General features: G+C 66.7%; 2 protein-coding genes across 3 annotated transcripts; both read left to right on the top strand.

Annotated features, from left to right (window-relative positions):
* The first annotated feature begins 27 nt into the window (after window positions 1-27).
* THBS3 (thrombospondin 3) lies at window positions 28-7669 on the top strand. Of its 2 annotated transcripts, XM_077191987.1 has the most exons (23): window positions 30-549; window positions 1253-1459; window positions 1568-1824; window positions 1916-2018; window positions 2231-2257; window positions 2520-2602; window positions 2698-2749; window positions 2834-2982; window positions 3141-3281; window positions 3450-3527; window positions 3609-3761; window positions 3863-3973; window positions 4075-4182; window positions 4406-4565; window positions 4652-4770; window positions 4893-4945; window positions 5097-5290; window positions 5365-5543; window positions 5649-5697; window positions 5838-6034; window positions 6112-6284; window positions 7076-7215; window positions 7370-7669. In XM_077191987.1, the coding sequence occupies exons 1-23, from the start codon at window positions 471-473 to the stop codon at window positions 7426-7428; spliced, it is 2871 nt and encodes a 956-aa protein (XP_077048102.1). In that variant the 5' UTR covers window positions 30-470; the 3' UTR covers window positions 7429-7669. The 2 variants fall into 2 exon arrangements, with proteins under 2 accessions (XP_077048101.1, XP_077048102.1); XM_077191986.1 differs by having other exon boundaries at window positions 28-549; window positions 2698-2982.
* Window positions 7670-10520: 2851 nt separating this feature from the next.
* On the top strand, window positions 10521-15472 carry MUC1 (mucin 1, cell surface associated). The gene is made up of 7 exons (XM_077191992.1): window positions 10521-10659; window positions 11360-11961; window positions 12138-12211; window positions 12311-12453; window positions 12723-12841; window positions 12944-13090; window positions 14909-15472. The coding sequence occupies exons 1-7, from the start codon at window positions 10617-10619 to the stop codon at window positions 14981-14983; spliced, it is 1203 nt and encodes a 400-aa protein (XP_077048107.1). The 5' UTR covers window positions 10521-10616; the 3' UTR covers window positions 14984-15472.
* The last annotated feature ends 1240 nt before the right edge of the window (window positions 15473-16712 follow it).

The following is a 16712-nucleotide window of genomic DNA, read 5'->3' as shown; positions in this document are numbered from 1 at the left end:
CGCCCGCCTTGGCCGGAGCTCCGCGGGAGCGGCTCCGCGGCCCGAGCATCCCCCGGCGATGCGGAGCGGCCCCGGGGCCCTGCCGGTCCCGGGGGCTCCGCGGCGCGGGGCACCCCCGCACAAGCGGCCCCGCGGCCGGTCCCGCTCTCCCGGGCCGGGATGCTCCGGCTCTGCTGGGGCGGCCCCAGCCCCCCCCCGCCTGACCTCCCGGTGAACCGGCGCTGTGAACGGGGGCTGCCCCGGGGCCGGCAGTGCCGGGGGGGTCTCCGAAGCCCCGGGCCCAGTGCGCTGCGCCGGCACGGTGCCCCTCTCCGGGGCTGGAGCCGCGGCCGGTGGCCCGCCGGTGTCCCCGGGATGCGCCCGGTGATTGACGGCTCTTTGTTTCCTCCTCGCCGGCCCCGCCGGCCCCTCCCCCGTGCGCCACCCCGCCCCGCCGCGCTCCGCTCCGCACCGGCGGCACCGGCGGCACCATGGGGGCACCGGGGAGCCCCGCGCTCCTGGCGCTGCTCCTGCTGGGCGCCGCCGCCGCGGCGCGTCAGGAGCTGCAAGGTACCGGAGGGGCTCGGGGAGGCGGCGGGGCGGCCACGAAGGGGCGGCGGGACGGGCGACACTCGGGGGTCGGCGGCGGCAGACCCCGTCCCACGGCCGCTGACAGCGGCTCTGCTCGCCCCGGGGGAGCGGGGCTGCGGCCACCGGGGACGCTGGAACGTTCACCCCGGGGCGCTGGGTGGCCGCCGGCTCCGGTGCTGGCTCGGGGCCGCGGGGGAGTGCGAGGCGGGGACTGACCCCAGCGTCTCAGCCCCTTTCCGTCTGCCCGGTGCGTCTGCACGGAGCAGGAGGGCACCCGTGCGGCAGCGGGACCGAGCTGTCCGCGCTCCCCCCTTAGCGCCCCGAGCCGGTACCGGAGCCCCGACCGTCCCTCCGCTGTCTCCCGGTCCGATCGCCCCTTACTGGGGCTGGCCCGCCGGGAGCTCCGCGGAGCGGGATGCAGGGAAGCCCCAAGAGCGGGGCGGGCTCCGGGCCGGGACTCTGCCGGTCCCGCCGGTGCGGGGGCTCCGCGGGTCCCGTTAGGAGGCGCGGCCGGTCCTGGAGCGCCACCGCGCGGGGGCGGCCCCGGAGCCCCCCGGGCTTCCCTGGTCCCCCCAGAGCCCGGCGGTCCAGGGACACCCCCACCCACCCTCGCTCTGACCGCACCGGGCACCGGAGCTGCGGCTGCCGGTGCAGTGGCGACCCCGGTGCTCGTGTCCCGCAGTCATCGACCTGCTGCTGGTGAGCGAGGCTCGGCAGATGGCCAGCGTGGCCCACAAGATCCGCATGGAGCTCCTGACTGTCAACGACGTGTACCTCCTGTCCACCTTCCGCCTGCCCCCCAAGCAGGGGGGGACCCTCTTCGGCCTCTACTCCAAGAAGGACAACACCCGATGGCTGGAGGTGTCCGTCGTGGGGAAGATTAACAAAGGTGGGTGGGGATGGACCGGCCCTGGCTGAGCTCCTGCAGGGAAGAGCAGCTCCCAGGGTGCTGCCGGTGCTGGGGGGGAGCTGACGGCCCCTTCCCGCTCCCCTGCAGTCCTGGTGAGGTACCTGCGGGAGGACAACAAGGTGCACTCGGTCAACCTGCAGCACGCGCACGTGGCGGACGGGCAGAGCCACTCTGTCATCGTGCGCCTGAGCGGGCTGCGCAGGGACACGCTGAGCGTGGAGCTCTACGTGGACTGCAAGCAGATGGACTCCAGCGTGGGGCTGCCCGAGCTCTCGGAGATCCCCCTGGCCGAGGTGGAGTCCATCGAGGTGCGCACAGGGGTGAAGGCTTACCAGAGGATGCAGGTGAGTGCCAGGGGGATTGAGAGCCCGGCCAATGCATGCTTGGGGATGGGCAGAGCCCTCCATGCTGACTGCATCTCCCCACACACATCAGGGGTTTGTAGAGTCGATGAAGCTGATCCTGGGAGGGTCCATGAGCCGTGTAGGGGCCCTGAGTGAGTGCCCTTTCCAAGGAGATGAGTCCATTCACAGTGCAGGTAATGGCTTGGGGGGTTTTGGGGTCACGCGTGTGGCACAAGGAGGTGGGGGGTAACAGCACAGAGGGATGTTCCTGTCCCTCCCGGCCCAGTGTCCCCACACAGGTGGGAGCTACAGTGCTGCACATGTGCTTACCAGTAGTGACCATGTGAGGTGACGCTGCTGGGGTGTGACAGCAACATTTGGTAATGTCTCGTCTCTCTCCTTGCAGTGACAAGTGTGCTGGCCTCCATCCTGGGTAAGTCCCTGCTCTACTTCCCTCGTTGCCTGGTGTGAGGCATTTGGGGCTCCTCAGAGGCAGAAATCCCTGCACAGCCTGTCCCAGTGCCCCATGTGGGATCAGAGGGTGTGGGGTGTGCCATAGGGAAACGTGCCCTGTGTGAGCATGGGCTGTCAGTTGCCTCATCCTCCTAGCTCAGTGCCAATGGGCAGAACAGTCCTGGCCCACAGCCCTGGGAGATTTTGTGCTGGGATTGCCCTTTCCTTTCTGCTGCTGGCAGGTGAGCAGACCAAGGCACTCGTCACGCAGCTGACCCTCTTCAACCGGCTCCTGACCGAGCTGCGGGAAGACATCAGGGACCAGGTGGGACTGAGAGGGTGCTGGCACTCCCTGGGCTGGGTTTTCCCAGAGCACAGTGCCAGCACCCTCCTGATGCTCCCTGCTTTGCTGCCTTGCAGGTGAAAGAGATGTCTCTGATCCGCAACACCATCATGGAGTGCCAGGTCTGCGGTGAGTGCTGGCGAGGCTCTGCTCCCGCCTCGGGGGGCAAAGAGCCACCTTGTCTCACCCTTCACCTGCCTCTCCTCTCCTCAGGCTTCCACGAGCACCGGTCCCGCTGCAACCCCAACCCCTGCTTCAGTGGTGTGGACTGCATGGAGACGTACGAGTACCCTGGGTACCGCTGCGGGCCCTGCCCGCCAGGGCTGGAGGGCAACGGCACCCACTGCGCTGACATCGAGGAGGTGGGCACGGGCTGGGGGGCATCAGCAGCCCCGGCACTGCCAGGGCTCTGCGTGCAGAGGATGCTTCCTCTGGGAATGCCCGGGATGGCCTGGGGCAGCAGCCACCCTGCAGGATGCTGTGCCCAAGGATGAAGCCTGTGTCTCTCCTGGTGTTGCAGTGTGCCCATGCCAACCCCTGCTTCCCCGGCTCCAAGTGCATCAACACAGCCCCGGGGTTCCGTTGTGAGCCTTGCCCCCGTGGCTACCGAGGCAACACCGTCTCTGGCGTGGGGGTGGACTATGCCAGGGCCAGCAAGCAGGTGAGTGCAGTGCCATGGGACTGCGGGGTCCCTGTGGGGTCCCTGGAGTGCAGCACAGCGTGGATGATGCAGTGCCTGTGGAGGAGGACAGCTTCTCATGGCGAGGAATGGGCAGAGCTACCCACAGGGACAGGCCCCAGGTGAGCATTCCTCCCACATTACTCACAGGTTTGCACGGATATTGATGAATGCAACGATGGGAACAATGGGGGCTGCGACCCCAACTCCATCTGCACCAACACTCTGGTGAGCAGTGCTGTCCCGCTCCCTCCCTTGCTCCTGGGGCCGCTCAGCTCCCTCATCCCAGCCCTGTCCTCTCTCCCCCAGGGCTCCTACAAGTGCGGGCCCTGCAAGTTGGGCTTTGTGGGCAACCAAACGTCTGGCTGCATCCCCCAGAGGTCCTGCAGCACTCCCACCTCCAACCCCTGCGACATCAACGGCTTCTGCCTGTTTGAGAGGAATGGGGAGATCTCCTGTGCTGTGAGCAGGGGACAGGGACAGGAGGAGGGTGTGGGGGGTACAGCACAGCAGCATTTGTCTTGCCAGGGCCCTTTCCAGTTCCTGATCTCCTCTTTATTCAGTGCAACGTGGGCTGGGCTGGCAATGGCAACGTGTGTGGGCCAGACACAGACCTGGATGGGTACCCGGACGAGCCCCTGCCCTGCATCGACAACAACAAGCACTGCAAGCAGGTGGGCTCCTGCAGGGGAGGCCCAGAGGGTGCAGGATCCACAGCAGGGCTGTGCTCCAGGCCTCATCTCCTCCCTGTCCCTAATGCTGGCTGTGCCTGCAGGACAACTGCCGCCTGACGCCCAATTCTGGCCAGGAGGATGCTGACAACGACGGCATTGGGGACCAGTGTGATGACGATGCTGATGGTGATGGTGTCAAGAATGTGGAGGTGGCTGTGCTGGATGGGTGGCCATGCCAGTGGCTCGAGGAGGGTTTCTTGCTTTGGCTCAGTTCTGAGTCCCTCAAGATGCTTCTCCTGGCGAGCAGCAGGCTGGTGGTTTGGGAATGGTCTCAGGGTGCTGGAGATGTCTGTCTGCCCTGACCACTGTGGGACTGTGGCCTCTTGTCTGCCCACCACCACACTGCCAACATCCCCATCCTCTTCTCCACAGGACAACTGCCGGCTCTTCCCCAACAAGGACCAACAGAACTCGGACACTGACTCCTTTGGGGATGCCTGTGACAACTGCCCCAATGTGCCCAACAATGACCAGCGGGACACGGACAGCAACGGCGAGGGGGATGCTTGTGACAATGACATTGATGGGGACGGTGAGCTGCTCTTGGGTTGGCCTGGCTGTGCCAGGGGGGCAGGGTATCCTGTAGGGGAGGGTATGCACTCAGCACCATCCTTGCAGGGATACCCAACATGCTGGACAACTGCCCCAAGGTGCCCAACCCTCTGCAGACCGATCGGGATGAGGACGGTGTTGGGGATGCCTGTGACAGTTGCCCTGAAATGAGCAACCCCACTCAGGTATGGCTGGGGCCAGACTGGGCCTGGGGGCCTGGATGATTGGGGCCTGGCCCAGTGGGGAGCAGAGGCTTCTCTTCCTCGCCCCAGGATGTGCTCTGAACTAGGGCTCCGCTCTCCTCCAGACAGATATGGACAGTGACCTGGTAGGAGACATCTGTGACACCAACGAGGACAGGTGGGGACAGCCCTGCAGTGGGGTGACCTCCCAGTTGTGTCCTGGGGGGCAGAACTGGGCTCCTGGTTCAGGGACCTGTCAGGAGGGACAATGGGGCCTTTGGGGAGATCCCCAGTTTTGTCCATTGCTCTGACCTTGTTCTTGCTCCCAGTGATGGAGATGGGCATCAGGACACCAAGGACAACTGTGCTGAGATCCCCAACAGCTCCCAGCTGGACTCAGACAACGATGGGCTGGGGGATGACTGTGACAACGATGATGACAACGATGGCATCCCGGACTATGTGGCACCTGGGCCGGACAACTGCCGCCTCATTCCCAACCCCAACCAGAAGGACTCAGACGGTGAGCACGGGGTGGGCAGGGGGAGGAGGACCTGCCTGGGCTCAGCCCAGCCCTGACTGAGCACGTGTCCCCAGGGAATGGTGTGGGTGACGTCTGTGAGGAGGACTTTGACAATGACACGGTGGTGGACCAGCTGGACGTGTGCCCCGAGAGCGCCGAGGTGACGCTGACCGACTTCCGCGCCTACCAGACCGTCATCCTTGACCCTGAGGGGGACGCCCAGATCGACCCCAACTGGGTTGTGCTCAACCAGGTGTGGGTGCTGCGCCCCGTGTTTCTGGGGGCTGCGCTGCAGGGTGGGAGCTCAGGGGACTGGGAGGTGCCCAGGGGTGCCCCTCACCCAGCTGTCCCCCCATAGGGCATGGAGATCGTGCAGACCATGAACAGCGACCCGGGTTTGGCTGTGGGTAAGATATATTCACCCCCTTACTCCCACCGTGCAGGGGAGTAAGAGCCGGTTCTTTGCCCCACAGATGAAGGATGAAGGGTGGGTGGGCTGGGAGCCCCGTGGGGAGAGAGGGCTCCCCGCAGCGTTTCCTGCCTGTAGGTTACACGGCCTTCAACGGGGTGGACTTTGAGGGCACCTTCCACGTCAACACCATCACCGACGATGACTACGCCGGCTTCATCTTCAGCTACCAGGACAGCGCCAGCTTCTACGTGGTGATGTGGAAGCAGACGGAGCAGACTTACTGGCAGGCCACCCCCTTCCGGGCTGTGGCCGAGCCGGGGCTGCAGCTCAAGGTGGGTGGTGGCCCCACCCACGGGCTGGGTCTGACCCCCCCTGTTGAGGCCCCCCTGAAGCCCCCATGCACCTGCAGGCAGTGAAATCCTCGACGGGCCCCGGGGAGCACCTGCGCAATGCTCTGTGGCACACGGGCCACACGCCCGACCACGTCCGCCTGCTCTGGAAGGACCCCCGGAACGTGGGCTGGAGGGACAAGACCTCCTACCGCTGGCAGCTGGCACACAGGCCCCAGGTGGGCTACATCAGGTAAGCAGGGGGGGCGTGGGGACCGCTGGGGAGGGGGCTGTGACACCACGGTGCACCCCCAGCAGGACCACACCAGTGGGGGGATGCCGGGGAGAAACCAGCCCTGATGATAACCACGAGTAAGGGTCCTGCCCTGCAGATCCCCCTCAGGGGCAGGAGGATGCCCGTGAGGAGGCCTTGTGCCTCCTGGGACCACCCTAGTGAGGGGATACCGGCCGTGGGGGAGAGCATCCAGCCCCTGAGACCACCGCAGTGTGGGGATTTTGGCCGTGGGGAGGGTTTCTCCCCGGTGGGGCCGCAGCCGCGTTTCTCCTTTAAGGCTCCCGCCGGGACGGCCGCGGCGGGGGGGCTCCGCCGCCGGGCCCTCCGCCCCCCGGGCCCCCGGGGCCATTGTCCCGTCGCCATGGCGACCCCGCCGGCGCCTTTCACATGCAAAGCGCCCGACAAAGGCGGCGGGGCCGGGCCGGGGGCGGCGCGGGGGGCTTCAGCCCGGCCACGGCGGGGGGCCCCGGCCCGAGAATCCAGCCGGTCCGGTGCCCCCGGCCCAGTCTCCCGCAGGATGCCCCGGCTCCAGCCCGGTGCCACCGTCCCCGGGTCGGGATGCCCGGGGCCCGGTGCTGGTCGTGGAGTGGTCCCAGTGGGATCCAGGTGCTGGCCCCGATGGAGTCTCAGTAGGATCCCGATGTTTGCCCCGGTCGGTTACCGGCGGGGTGCCGGTCGAATCCCGGAGCTGGCCCCGGAGGGGTCCCGGTGAGGGCCCGCTGACCCGGTCGGGCCCCGTTCCCCGGCAGGGTCCGTCTGTACGAGGGCCCGCAGCTGGTGGCCGACTCCGGTGTGATCATCGACACCACGATGCGCGGGGGCCGGCTGGGGGTCTTCTGCTTCTCCCAGGAGAACATCATCTGGTCCAACCTGCAGTACCGCTGCAACGGTGAGCAGGGCCCCCCGGGACCCCCGCACCGGCCCGGCGGCCGGCCGAGCATCCCCTCCCTCGCCCCTGCGGCGGGCTCAGTCCTGGGCCGGGGGCTTTACCGGGGCTCGCTCCCCTCGGCGGCTCCTGACGCCCCCCGCGCTGCTCCCCACAGACACGATCCCTGCCGACTTCGAGCCCTTCCGCCGGTTCCTGCTGGAGGGACGCGAGTGACCGCGCCCGGCACGGGCCTCCCCCGCCAGCGGCACCGGTGGCGCTCCGGGCTCCCGCCACCGGCGGCACCCGGGGGCGCACCGGGCCCCGCCGCTCCTCCCGGCCGGGCCCCGTTCCCGGCCCCCCGCGGACTTTGCACTGCCAGTACCGGGGCCCCGCAGTGCCGGGGCTCCCGCCACGCCTGCCCCGGGCGCTCCGGTCCTTGCCCCACGCCTGGCCATAAAGTTTTGAGTGTTTTCTACCCTGCGCGCCCGGTCCCTTGGGGGTTCCCGCTGGCCCGAGAGGGCCGTGGGTCCCCCCCCCGCCCCGTGCTCTCGGTTCCGTCCCGCGCCGTCCTCCCGGTGGTCGCGGGGTTGGGTCAGCGCCCGGCCGGTCCCGCCGGCGCAGCCCGCGGCGGCGGGAGGCCGGGACGAGTGCAATATTGGTGGGCGAGAGCACAACACTGCACCGCATCCCGGCCCTCCCGCCGCCCCGGAGGGAGCGGAGCCGCCGCCGCCGCCGCCCGGGCCGCTCCGTGGGAACTGCGCGGCGCGCACCGCGGCTCGGCGGCAGGGACCGGTCGCCACGGCGACGGCTGTCCCGGCAACGCGGCGGAATGTGCCCCCACCCCCCCATCCCGCCCGCCCCGGAGAGCGCGGCCCCGGCACCGGCCCGGCCCCCCCGCCCCGCGGCGGCGGCGGCGACAATGGGCGCGGCGGCACCGGGCCCCTCTTAAAAGGGCAACGCGGGGTTGCCCTCCGGTGTTGGGAGCGGGACCGGGGCCGGGGCCTTTGCCCGGGGCCGCGGCGGGAGCGCAGCTGGCTCTCCTCGGGAGTACCGGGACAGGTGAAATCACCGCTGGCTACTGAGCGCGTCCTCCCGCGCCCCCGAGCTGCGAGGGGCGACCGCGGTTCCCGTTCCTGTTTCGGTCCTTCTTCTGCACCCTGTCCGATCCCGGTCCGGTACCGTTCCCTGTTCCATTCCCGCTGCCGTCCCGCTCCGCTCCTGCTCCCTCTCCTAGTCCCGCTCCCGTTTCGCTCCAGTATCGGTCTCACTCCCGCTCTGCATTACTGCACTCGACTCCCGATGCTGCTCCCGGTCTGTTCCCAGCAGCGGTTCCGCTCTCGCTCCAGTCTCAGTCTCTGTCTCCCTCCCGGTTTCACTCCAGTAGAGGTCCCCTTTCCCCTCCCGGTCCCGGTCTCGGTTCTGATCCCGGTCCCGGTCCCGGTGCGCGGCGGGAGCGTCGTGCGGGGCTGTGCCCGCCAGGGGGCGCCGCAGGTTCGGGGCCACCGGCCCGGGCCGGGCACGCGCGGGGCGGGGACGGGGAGAGTCGGGACCACCGGGCACGGACACACGGGACACACGGACACAAAGGGCACGGACACACGGACACGCCGGGCACGGACACACGGACACACCGGGCACGGACACACGGGACACACGGGAATCCACCGGACACGGACAGAGTGGACATAGACAGGGTGGACACGGGGGACCCACCAAGCATAGACAGGCTGGACACAGGGATTCCACTGAGCATGGACAGGCTGGACACGGGGGATCCACTGGGCACGGACAGGATGGACACAGGGAATCAGTGGTCATGGACAGGCTGGGCACATGGGATCCACCAGGCATGGACAGGCTGGACACACTGGACACAGACAGGCTGGACACAGAGAATCCACTGGGCATGGACAGGCTGGACACACAGACCCACAAGATATGGACAAGGTGGATGCATGGATGCACTGGGCATGGACAGGGTGGGCACATGGAACCCACTGGGCATGGACAGGGTGGGCTAATGGCCCCTGCTCCCAGGGCTGGTGAGTGAGAGCAGTTGCTGGGACCCTCCTGCCCCTCAGCCCCCCACAGAGTCCTCTGTGGGTGTCTGCAGGAGGAAAAGTGCAGCCCTCACTCTGGGGGGATGGCTGGCTCAGGGGAAAGCCCCCAGAGCTGCATGGGGAGAGGGATTAGGGCTGGAGCAGAGGGCAGCAGGGGTCAGCATCACTGCACGGGGAGAGCCATTCCTGTGCTGAGGCCTTTTGGGAAGGAAATGTTTGCCCAGAGGTGCTGCCTGCATCCTGCCTGCAGCTGCCTGCACGTGGCCTGGCTTGCCCAGGCTGTGGCCGCTGTGGGGGGAGCAGAGTGCTGCTGGGTCCCACCCCACCTGCACATCCATCCCTTGCCCTCAATCACTGCAGAATGCAGGGTCCCCCTCTCTGCTCCCCTTCTCAGCACCACCTCGCCTTTGGTGTGGCTGGGGTGGCACTTTGGCCTCACATGAGGCTGGCCAGGAGCCAAGTGTGGAGACCCCAACCATGACCTCCCCAGGAACTGGGACCCCCGCAGGAATCAGCACCCTGCTGAGAGACTGGGGCTCTCCCACGGATCAGGAATTTCTGCAGGGCAGGAGCAGAGTGGGACCAGTAGCTTTTGATGCCCATCCATGCCAAGAGCACATGTCACCTGTGCCCAGGCACGGGCAGTGCCCGTTACCTCTGGGGTGGGGCACTGGCACCTGGCATCACCCGTGTCCTGACTGGGGATGGGGGTTTGTACCTGCTGGGGGGGCCCTGGCACCTGGAGGGAGCTTACTGGGAGGTACTGGGATGTGGTGGGGCCCTGGGCTGTACCTGCGTAAGCGTTTCGGGGGGGGTCAGTGTTTATTTGAGTGTAGGGCGAGGCGATGACCAGCCGCTAATGATTAACCCTGGGCTGAGCCAGAGGATGAGGCCCCCCCTGCACGAGGGGCTGGGGGACTCCGTGTCCCCCCCCGTGCCCCTCACCAGGTCAGTGGCTCAGCGCAGGGAGCCCGGCAGATGCTGCTCTCGCCCCTGCCCCAGGATGCCCGGCTGCTATCCCGTCCTGTGCCCACCGCGGCTGGGTCTGCCCGAGGAATGGGGACGCTGCCAGCGGGGTCTCCCCGAGCCAGGCAAGCGTGAGAGACCCAACCTGGGGGGCTGATGCTGCGGGGACCCCATGGGCGCCGTGGCACCCCCGTGCCAAGCGGGGCAGAACGACCCCCCCTGCCTGGAGCCGGCGGCGGGGCGGGGCCTCCCCACCTGCTCCAGGTGCTCTATAAAGCTCAGGCCGCTGCCGAGCTGCCAGTTCCGGATCCCTGGATTGAGGCGTGTGCCACCAGCTAACGGGAGAGCAGCGGCTGCCGAGCCCCGAGAGGCGCCGGCACCCCCCGGACAAGCCCCATGGCGTTCCCTGTCCTCCTGCTGCTGCTGGTGCTGGGCACAGGTGAGGGGCTGGGCACAGGTGAGGGGCAGGGGGAGCAGAGTGGGGTCCCTATCAGCGTGGGGACCGGGGGATACTGGAACTGGCAGCATCCTGGCAGCAGGGGCGTTGTCCCCGTTCTGGCTCTGGGGTGCAGCGCCCCAGGACTGCTCGTGCCCAGGTGTGTTGGTACCTGGGGGCTCAGGGCACGGCCCCTCTGCCGTGTCCACAGCTCGGCCAAGGGCTGGGCTGTGCCGGGACCAGCCGGAGCAGGCTGTGCCCGGGGCTCGCGGGCTGGAATGCAGGTGTGTCCCGGTGAGCACCCGGACCCCGCTGGGAACCTGCCCGGGAGCTGCCTGTACTGGCCCCCAGCCAGGCCAGGCAGGACTGGAGGGCACGAGGGCACCCCAGGCTGTCACCCACAGCAAGGGGGGCTTTACTGGGTGGCGTGCCTGAGCCCCCAGCATGGCAGGGACACCCCAGGGTTTGCAGGCTGGGCATGGCGCAGGTGTCAGCACCCAGCCAGCTCCACCTGGACCCTTGGTGGTGCCACAAGTGCCCGATGTGGGGTGTTGTGAAGGTCTCCTTAGCCTCGTGGGCAACAGCAGCTGGCTGTTGGCTGCTGGGGGTTGTGGTGCTGCCCACAGTGCCCAGCTGATGAGCTGTTTTGGGTGAAACCTTCCCTGATTGGGCTGCAGGCATTGACTCCAGGGGTTTCCTCCAGGTACCCGTGCCATGACCACCGAGACAACCATGGAGATGGAAACCACTGAAACGACCACTGTGGAGATGACCACGGAAACCAGCACCACCACCTGGTTGCCAAATATATTCCCCAAAAGCACACGGGCCAGCCGGCCCCAAACCTCTATCTTTCCCTATGCCACTGCATTCCCTGGCACAAACACCACGAACTTCCAGTTTGGCAACCACTCCACAAGCAATGCCACATCCAATGGCACTGTGGTGCCTGTCCCCAGCAGCCCAGCCATCCCCCACGCCAATGTCACCTCAAACAGCAGTGGCTGGGCCCCCCACCTCGGCACCAATGGCAGCTCTGCCGCTCCCACCACCGTGCACGGCAGCACCAAAGGCAACGGGAGCACCAGCGCTCAGGTCCTTCCCACCCAGATAACGTCTGAGGGCAGCACAGCTCCCACCCAGGGTGGCCCCAACCCCAGCAAAACCTCAGCCCAGCTGCCTGCTGCCCAGCTGCTCGTCCGTGTCCCGCTGTCCTTCCGTATCATCAACAGGAGCTTCAATGAGAGCCTGCGTGACCCAGCGTCACAGGAGTACAGGAGCCTGAGCCGCACTGTCCTGACCATGGTGAGTCCCAGTCCCACCAGCAGAGGCCCTGGGCTGTGCTGGGAAGGAGCCCCCTCAATTTGGGGCTTTCCATGGAAGCACCTGGAGCATCCATTCTGCCAGCTCTGCATGGAGACGGGAAACAGGGGTGTCTGTGTCTGTGGGGAGGTGGCCATGACCTCAATGCTTCCTTCCAGTTCCAACACGTCTTTGGCTGCGCGGGCTGCATGGGCACGCAGACCTACACCGGGTGCAGCGAGCTGCAGTACAGGTGAGCAGCAGCAGCACCAGTGAGGTGTTCTGCAGTGTATCCCCCTGCTTTGTACCCCCTCAGGGGGCAGTCTGGGTGCTGATGCCTCCTCCCGTGCAGCCAAGGCTCGGTGGAGGTCCAGTCCACCCTTGTGTTTGGGAACGGAAGCGACGCCGTCACTGCCGACGCTGCTGAGCAGCGCCTGAGGAAGAGCCTGGACCAGAATGGCTTCATCATGGGCCTGCAGCTGGACAGCATCCAAAGTGAGAGGCTGGGGAGGGACGGGGATGGAGCCTGGGGGAAGCTTGGGGGGCTCCAGAAGCATTGCCCTGTCCTGGTTGAGGCAGGGGCCCTGCTTGGTGCTGTGATGGGCTTGGGGCTTGCAGAGGGTGGGGCCAGTGCACATTCCCAGTGCCTGTGTCAGGCAGGATCCCATGCAGGAGGGCTCAGACCCTGGTGTCCTGTCCCAGGGACCTCTCAGGGCTCTGTCCCAGCTCTGCCTGTGGTTCACACACAGCTCTGCTCCTTTCAGGCTCTGCAGCAGTGATATCCCCAGCTCCAGCACCCATGATCCCGGACTGGGCCATCGCTCTGTTGGTCCTGGTCAGCATCCTGCTGCTGTTCACCATCTTCACCTGTCTCCTCCTGATGGTGAGGCCCCATCCCCACCCCAGTCCTCACCTGCACTCTGCTGCTTGGTGCTCCGTCCCTGTCCCCACACCAGCCAAGCCCTGACCCCTCTCTCTCCCCAAGTCCACCTGCAGCTGCCGACGGAAGAGCCGAGGGAAGCTGGACCTGCTCAGCCAGAAGGATTCCTACCACCCCATGGCTGAGTACCTGCAGTACCAGAGCCACGGGCGCTACGTGTCCCCCAACAGCAAAGCCAACCCCTACAGCCAGGTGAGAGCAGAGCCCCACACCTGAGGGCTCCCAGAGAGCAGGGGGGCATCCCTGGGTGAATGGCTGGGGTCCCTGGGTTAGTGGGAGATGATGGCAGGGCAGGGATGGAGATGGAAGGGCAGGGACAGAGGTGGCAGGGACAGGGATGGCAGGGACGGAGATGGCAGGGACAGGGATGGAGATTGCAGGGACGGAGATGGCAGAGCAGGGACAGAGATGGCAGGGACAGGGATGGCAGGGACAGGGACAGGGATGGCAGGGACAGGGATGGCAGGGACAGGGACAGGGATGGCAGGGACAGGGACAGGGATGGCAGGGACAGGGATGGCAGGGACAGGGATGGCAGGGATGGAGATGGCAAGGCAGGGATGGAGATTGCAGGGACAAGGGATGGCAGGGACAGGGATGGCAGGGACAGGGACAGGGATGGCAGGGACAGGGATGGCAGGGACAGGGACAGGGATGGCAGAGCAGGGACAGGGATGGCAGGGACAGGGATGGCAGGGACAGGGACAGGGATGGCAGAGCAAGGACAGGGATGGCAGGGACAGGGATGGCAGGGACAGGGATGGCAGGGCAGGGACGGCTGCGCGGGGAGCTCGTCCCTCGCCGGCCCCGCCGGGAGGTGAGTGGAACATTCACGCCTGGCTGGAGCAGCGGCCGGCGCGGGCAGACCCGGCCCGGCTCCGGGGAGCTCCCGGCGACCTTGGGCAGCCTCTCGCCGTGCCCGGCAGCAGGGGGCTCGCTGCCTGCCCACCCTGCCCCTTCTCCTGCTCTGCTGTGTCCCAGCCGCACCCTCAGGCCTCCCGCATCCTCTGCCGTGGGTGCGGAGCAGCGCTGGGGCACGGCAGAGCTGATTGAGGGGGGGAGCTGAGGAGGCGATTCCCGCAGCCAGCATCCCTCATCCCGCACCGGCAGCTCCCAAACTGCAGCTGGAGCTGCTGCTGCGGCGCCGGGAGCTGCCTGGAGGCACAGAGGGCTCTCCAAGGCGATGCTGGGCACGGGGGGCCGCCCTGTGCTCCCCCCAGGCGGGGCTGTGGGCGGGGGCCGTGTCCAGCTGCTCCGGCTCCCTGAGAGCAGCTCACCCTGAGCAAATACCAGGGGCCTGGGTAAATATTTACCTTCGCACTCGCCAGGCCGGCTTATCGTGCGGGAACACGGCCGGGGCCACCGCCGCTCCTCCTGCGCACCGGGAGGGGCGGCCCGGGGTGTCCCTGGGGGCCCAGGGTGCCCGCAGTGCCCATGGATGGGGGCAGTATCCCATCACAGTGGGAGGATGTGATTTTTGCTTGCCCACAGTGGCCATGGAGAGGGTGCAGGTCTTCCTGTGCTCACCATGATGGGAGGATGTGATTTTTGCTTGCCCACAGTGGGCATGGAGAGGGTGCAGGTCTTCCTGTGCTCACCATGATGGGAGGATGTGATTTTTGCTTGCCCATAGTGGCTGTGGAGAGGGTGCAGGTCTTCCTGTGCCCATCACGGTGGGAGGATGAGATTTTTGCTTGCCCACAGTGGGCATGGAGAGGGTGCAGCTCTTCCTGTGCCCATCACGGTGGGAGGATGTGATTTTTGCTTTCCCACAGTGGACATGGAGAGGGTGCAGGTCTCCCTGTGCCCATCACGGTGGGAGGATGAGATTTTTGCTTGCCCATAGTGGGCATGGAGAGGGTGCAGCTCTTCCTGTGCCCATCACGGTGGGAGGATGAGATTTTTGCTTGCCCATAGTGGGCATGGAGAGGGTGCAGGTCTCACTCGGCTGCCCCGGGGTGGGGGCTCAGCCCAGTCCTGACACCCCCTCTCACCTTTCCTGCCCCGAAGGTGGCCGGAGGCAGCACCACGAGGGCCGGCACCTTCACCTACACCAACCCCGCCGCCGGCTCCGACAACCTCTGAAGGGATCGCTGGAAGGAGGGCGGCTGCCGAGGGGAGGGGGCGGCCGCAGCCCCCCACTCCCGGGAGGGCAGCACCGGCCCCGGGCACATCCCCCGGTGCTGCTCGGCCGTGGGCAGCGGGAGCCGGATGGTTCTGGAGCAGCCGGATTCGTGTACATGGCAGAACGGCATGAACGGAGATCGGCGGCCGGGAGGGAGGGAGGGAGGGTCCCGCACAGCCCACGGTCCCCGCACACGCTTGGCTTTGCAACCCTGCTCCGTGCCGGGGGGCGGAGGACGGGGCTGGTGCTGCCCCTGCGGTTCCATGGCTCTTTTTGTGGTGTTATTTTATATCAATATCTCTGTTTGCGGGGTGTTGGTGCCGGGCTCGGCCCGGCGGGGTGGCAGCTCCTCGGCTGGGGTGTATTTATCACAGTTCAAATAAAAGGATGGGGGCAGCCATGTGCCAGGGGGGCTTCTCTGGGACAGGGCTGTCACCCACCTAGGTGGCCTGGGCTTGGGTGGTGGCTCTTGTTTCCCATTGCAGGCACTCCTGGGCTTGGTGCTGGGGGTGTCACCGTGTCCCTGGTCCCTGCACGCCTCTGGATGTGTGTGACACGTCCTGCCAGACCCCGTCCCTCCCACCGCTCCTGGCAGTTTCTGCTCGTGATTTAACGTGTCTGGTTTGACGTGCCCGCTTTCCCCGTGGCTGCACAGGTGGAATGTTCAGCTGCACGTGTGTCCCTGGCTGCCTGCAGCATGTCCTGCTCCCCTCCCCGGTGGGCTCAGGCTCTTCCAAACACTCAGTGAGCCTCAAAAAGGCTCCAGCGGTGCTGGAAGAAGAGGCTGTGTGGCAGCAGCAGGGCACAAACCTTGGGAGCAGCCATCCCTGGTGGCCCCCTGGCAGCTCCAGTTTGAGCTGGGCCTGTTCCTGGGCACTGGGAGTGTTTTGGCAACCGCTGAAAAGGCAGAAAAACAAGGAAACCAACCCTTCCCCAAAGAAAAGCCCATGTGGTGGCAGGCACGGAGCCAGGGCTTGGCTGGGAACAGCCCCAGGAGCAGCCCAGCACTGGGCAGCTGATGGAGCCCTCGGCCACAGAATGTGGGCTCTGGGTGGGGCCCGTGGCTGTGCCAGGAGCCCAGGAGCCCTGGCACGTGCTGGGAGCTATCAGAGCCGGGCTGGGGTGCAGGCAAGGGGCTGGGGGGTCTCTGGAGCACAGGGGGCTCCCTGAGATGCTGGGGGGATGCACTGATGGGGGGGGTCTGGCACAGTGGAGCACCCCCCACCCCCAGATCCTTTCTGCCAGCTGGATATGGGGCCTGTGCTTAGGACAGAGCCCCAGAGGGGATGGGGTGTGCCTGGCACTGCTGCTTCCCCTCCCAGCCCCCCCAGCTCAGGGATCAGAACTGGGGCCTGATTTGAAGGGCTGGGCCCTACAAAGAGGTGCCTGTTCACAGAGAGTTCAGCCCTGTGGTCCCCTCCCCTTCCAGCTCAGGGGCTGGGAGCTCCAGGGACAGGCACCCACCCAGGAGGGCCCTGCGCTGCCTGTGGCCCCTCCACCTGCCATGCAGAGTACCCAAGTACAGGGATCCAGCTCCAATACCCATCTGAGAAGGTGCCTCAGCACCCAGCAGCTCCCCTGGCTGGACTGGCTGCCCATGGGACTCCCCAGCAACGCTGAAGGAGTTTGTTCTGGGCCCAGTGGAGAGATGTCCCCTCCAGGAGCCCCCTGTGATGGGGTGGCAGTGAC

The sequence above is a fragment of the Agelaius phoeniceus genome, chromosome 31 (assembly GCF_051311805.1).
Source record: "Agelaius phoeniceus isolate bAgePho1 chromosome 31, bAgePho1.hap1, whole genome shotgun sequence".
In the NCBI taxonomy this organism is placed as follows: Eukaryota; Metazoa; Chordata; class Aves; order Passeriformes; family Icteridae; genus Agelaius; species Agelaius phoeniceus.
This window is presented reverse-complemented; position numbering and strand designations above follow the sequence as displayed.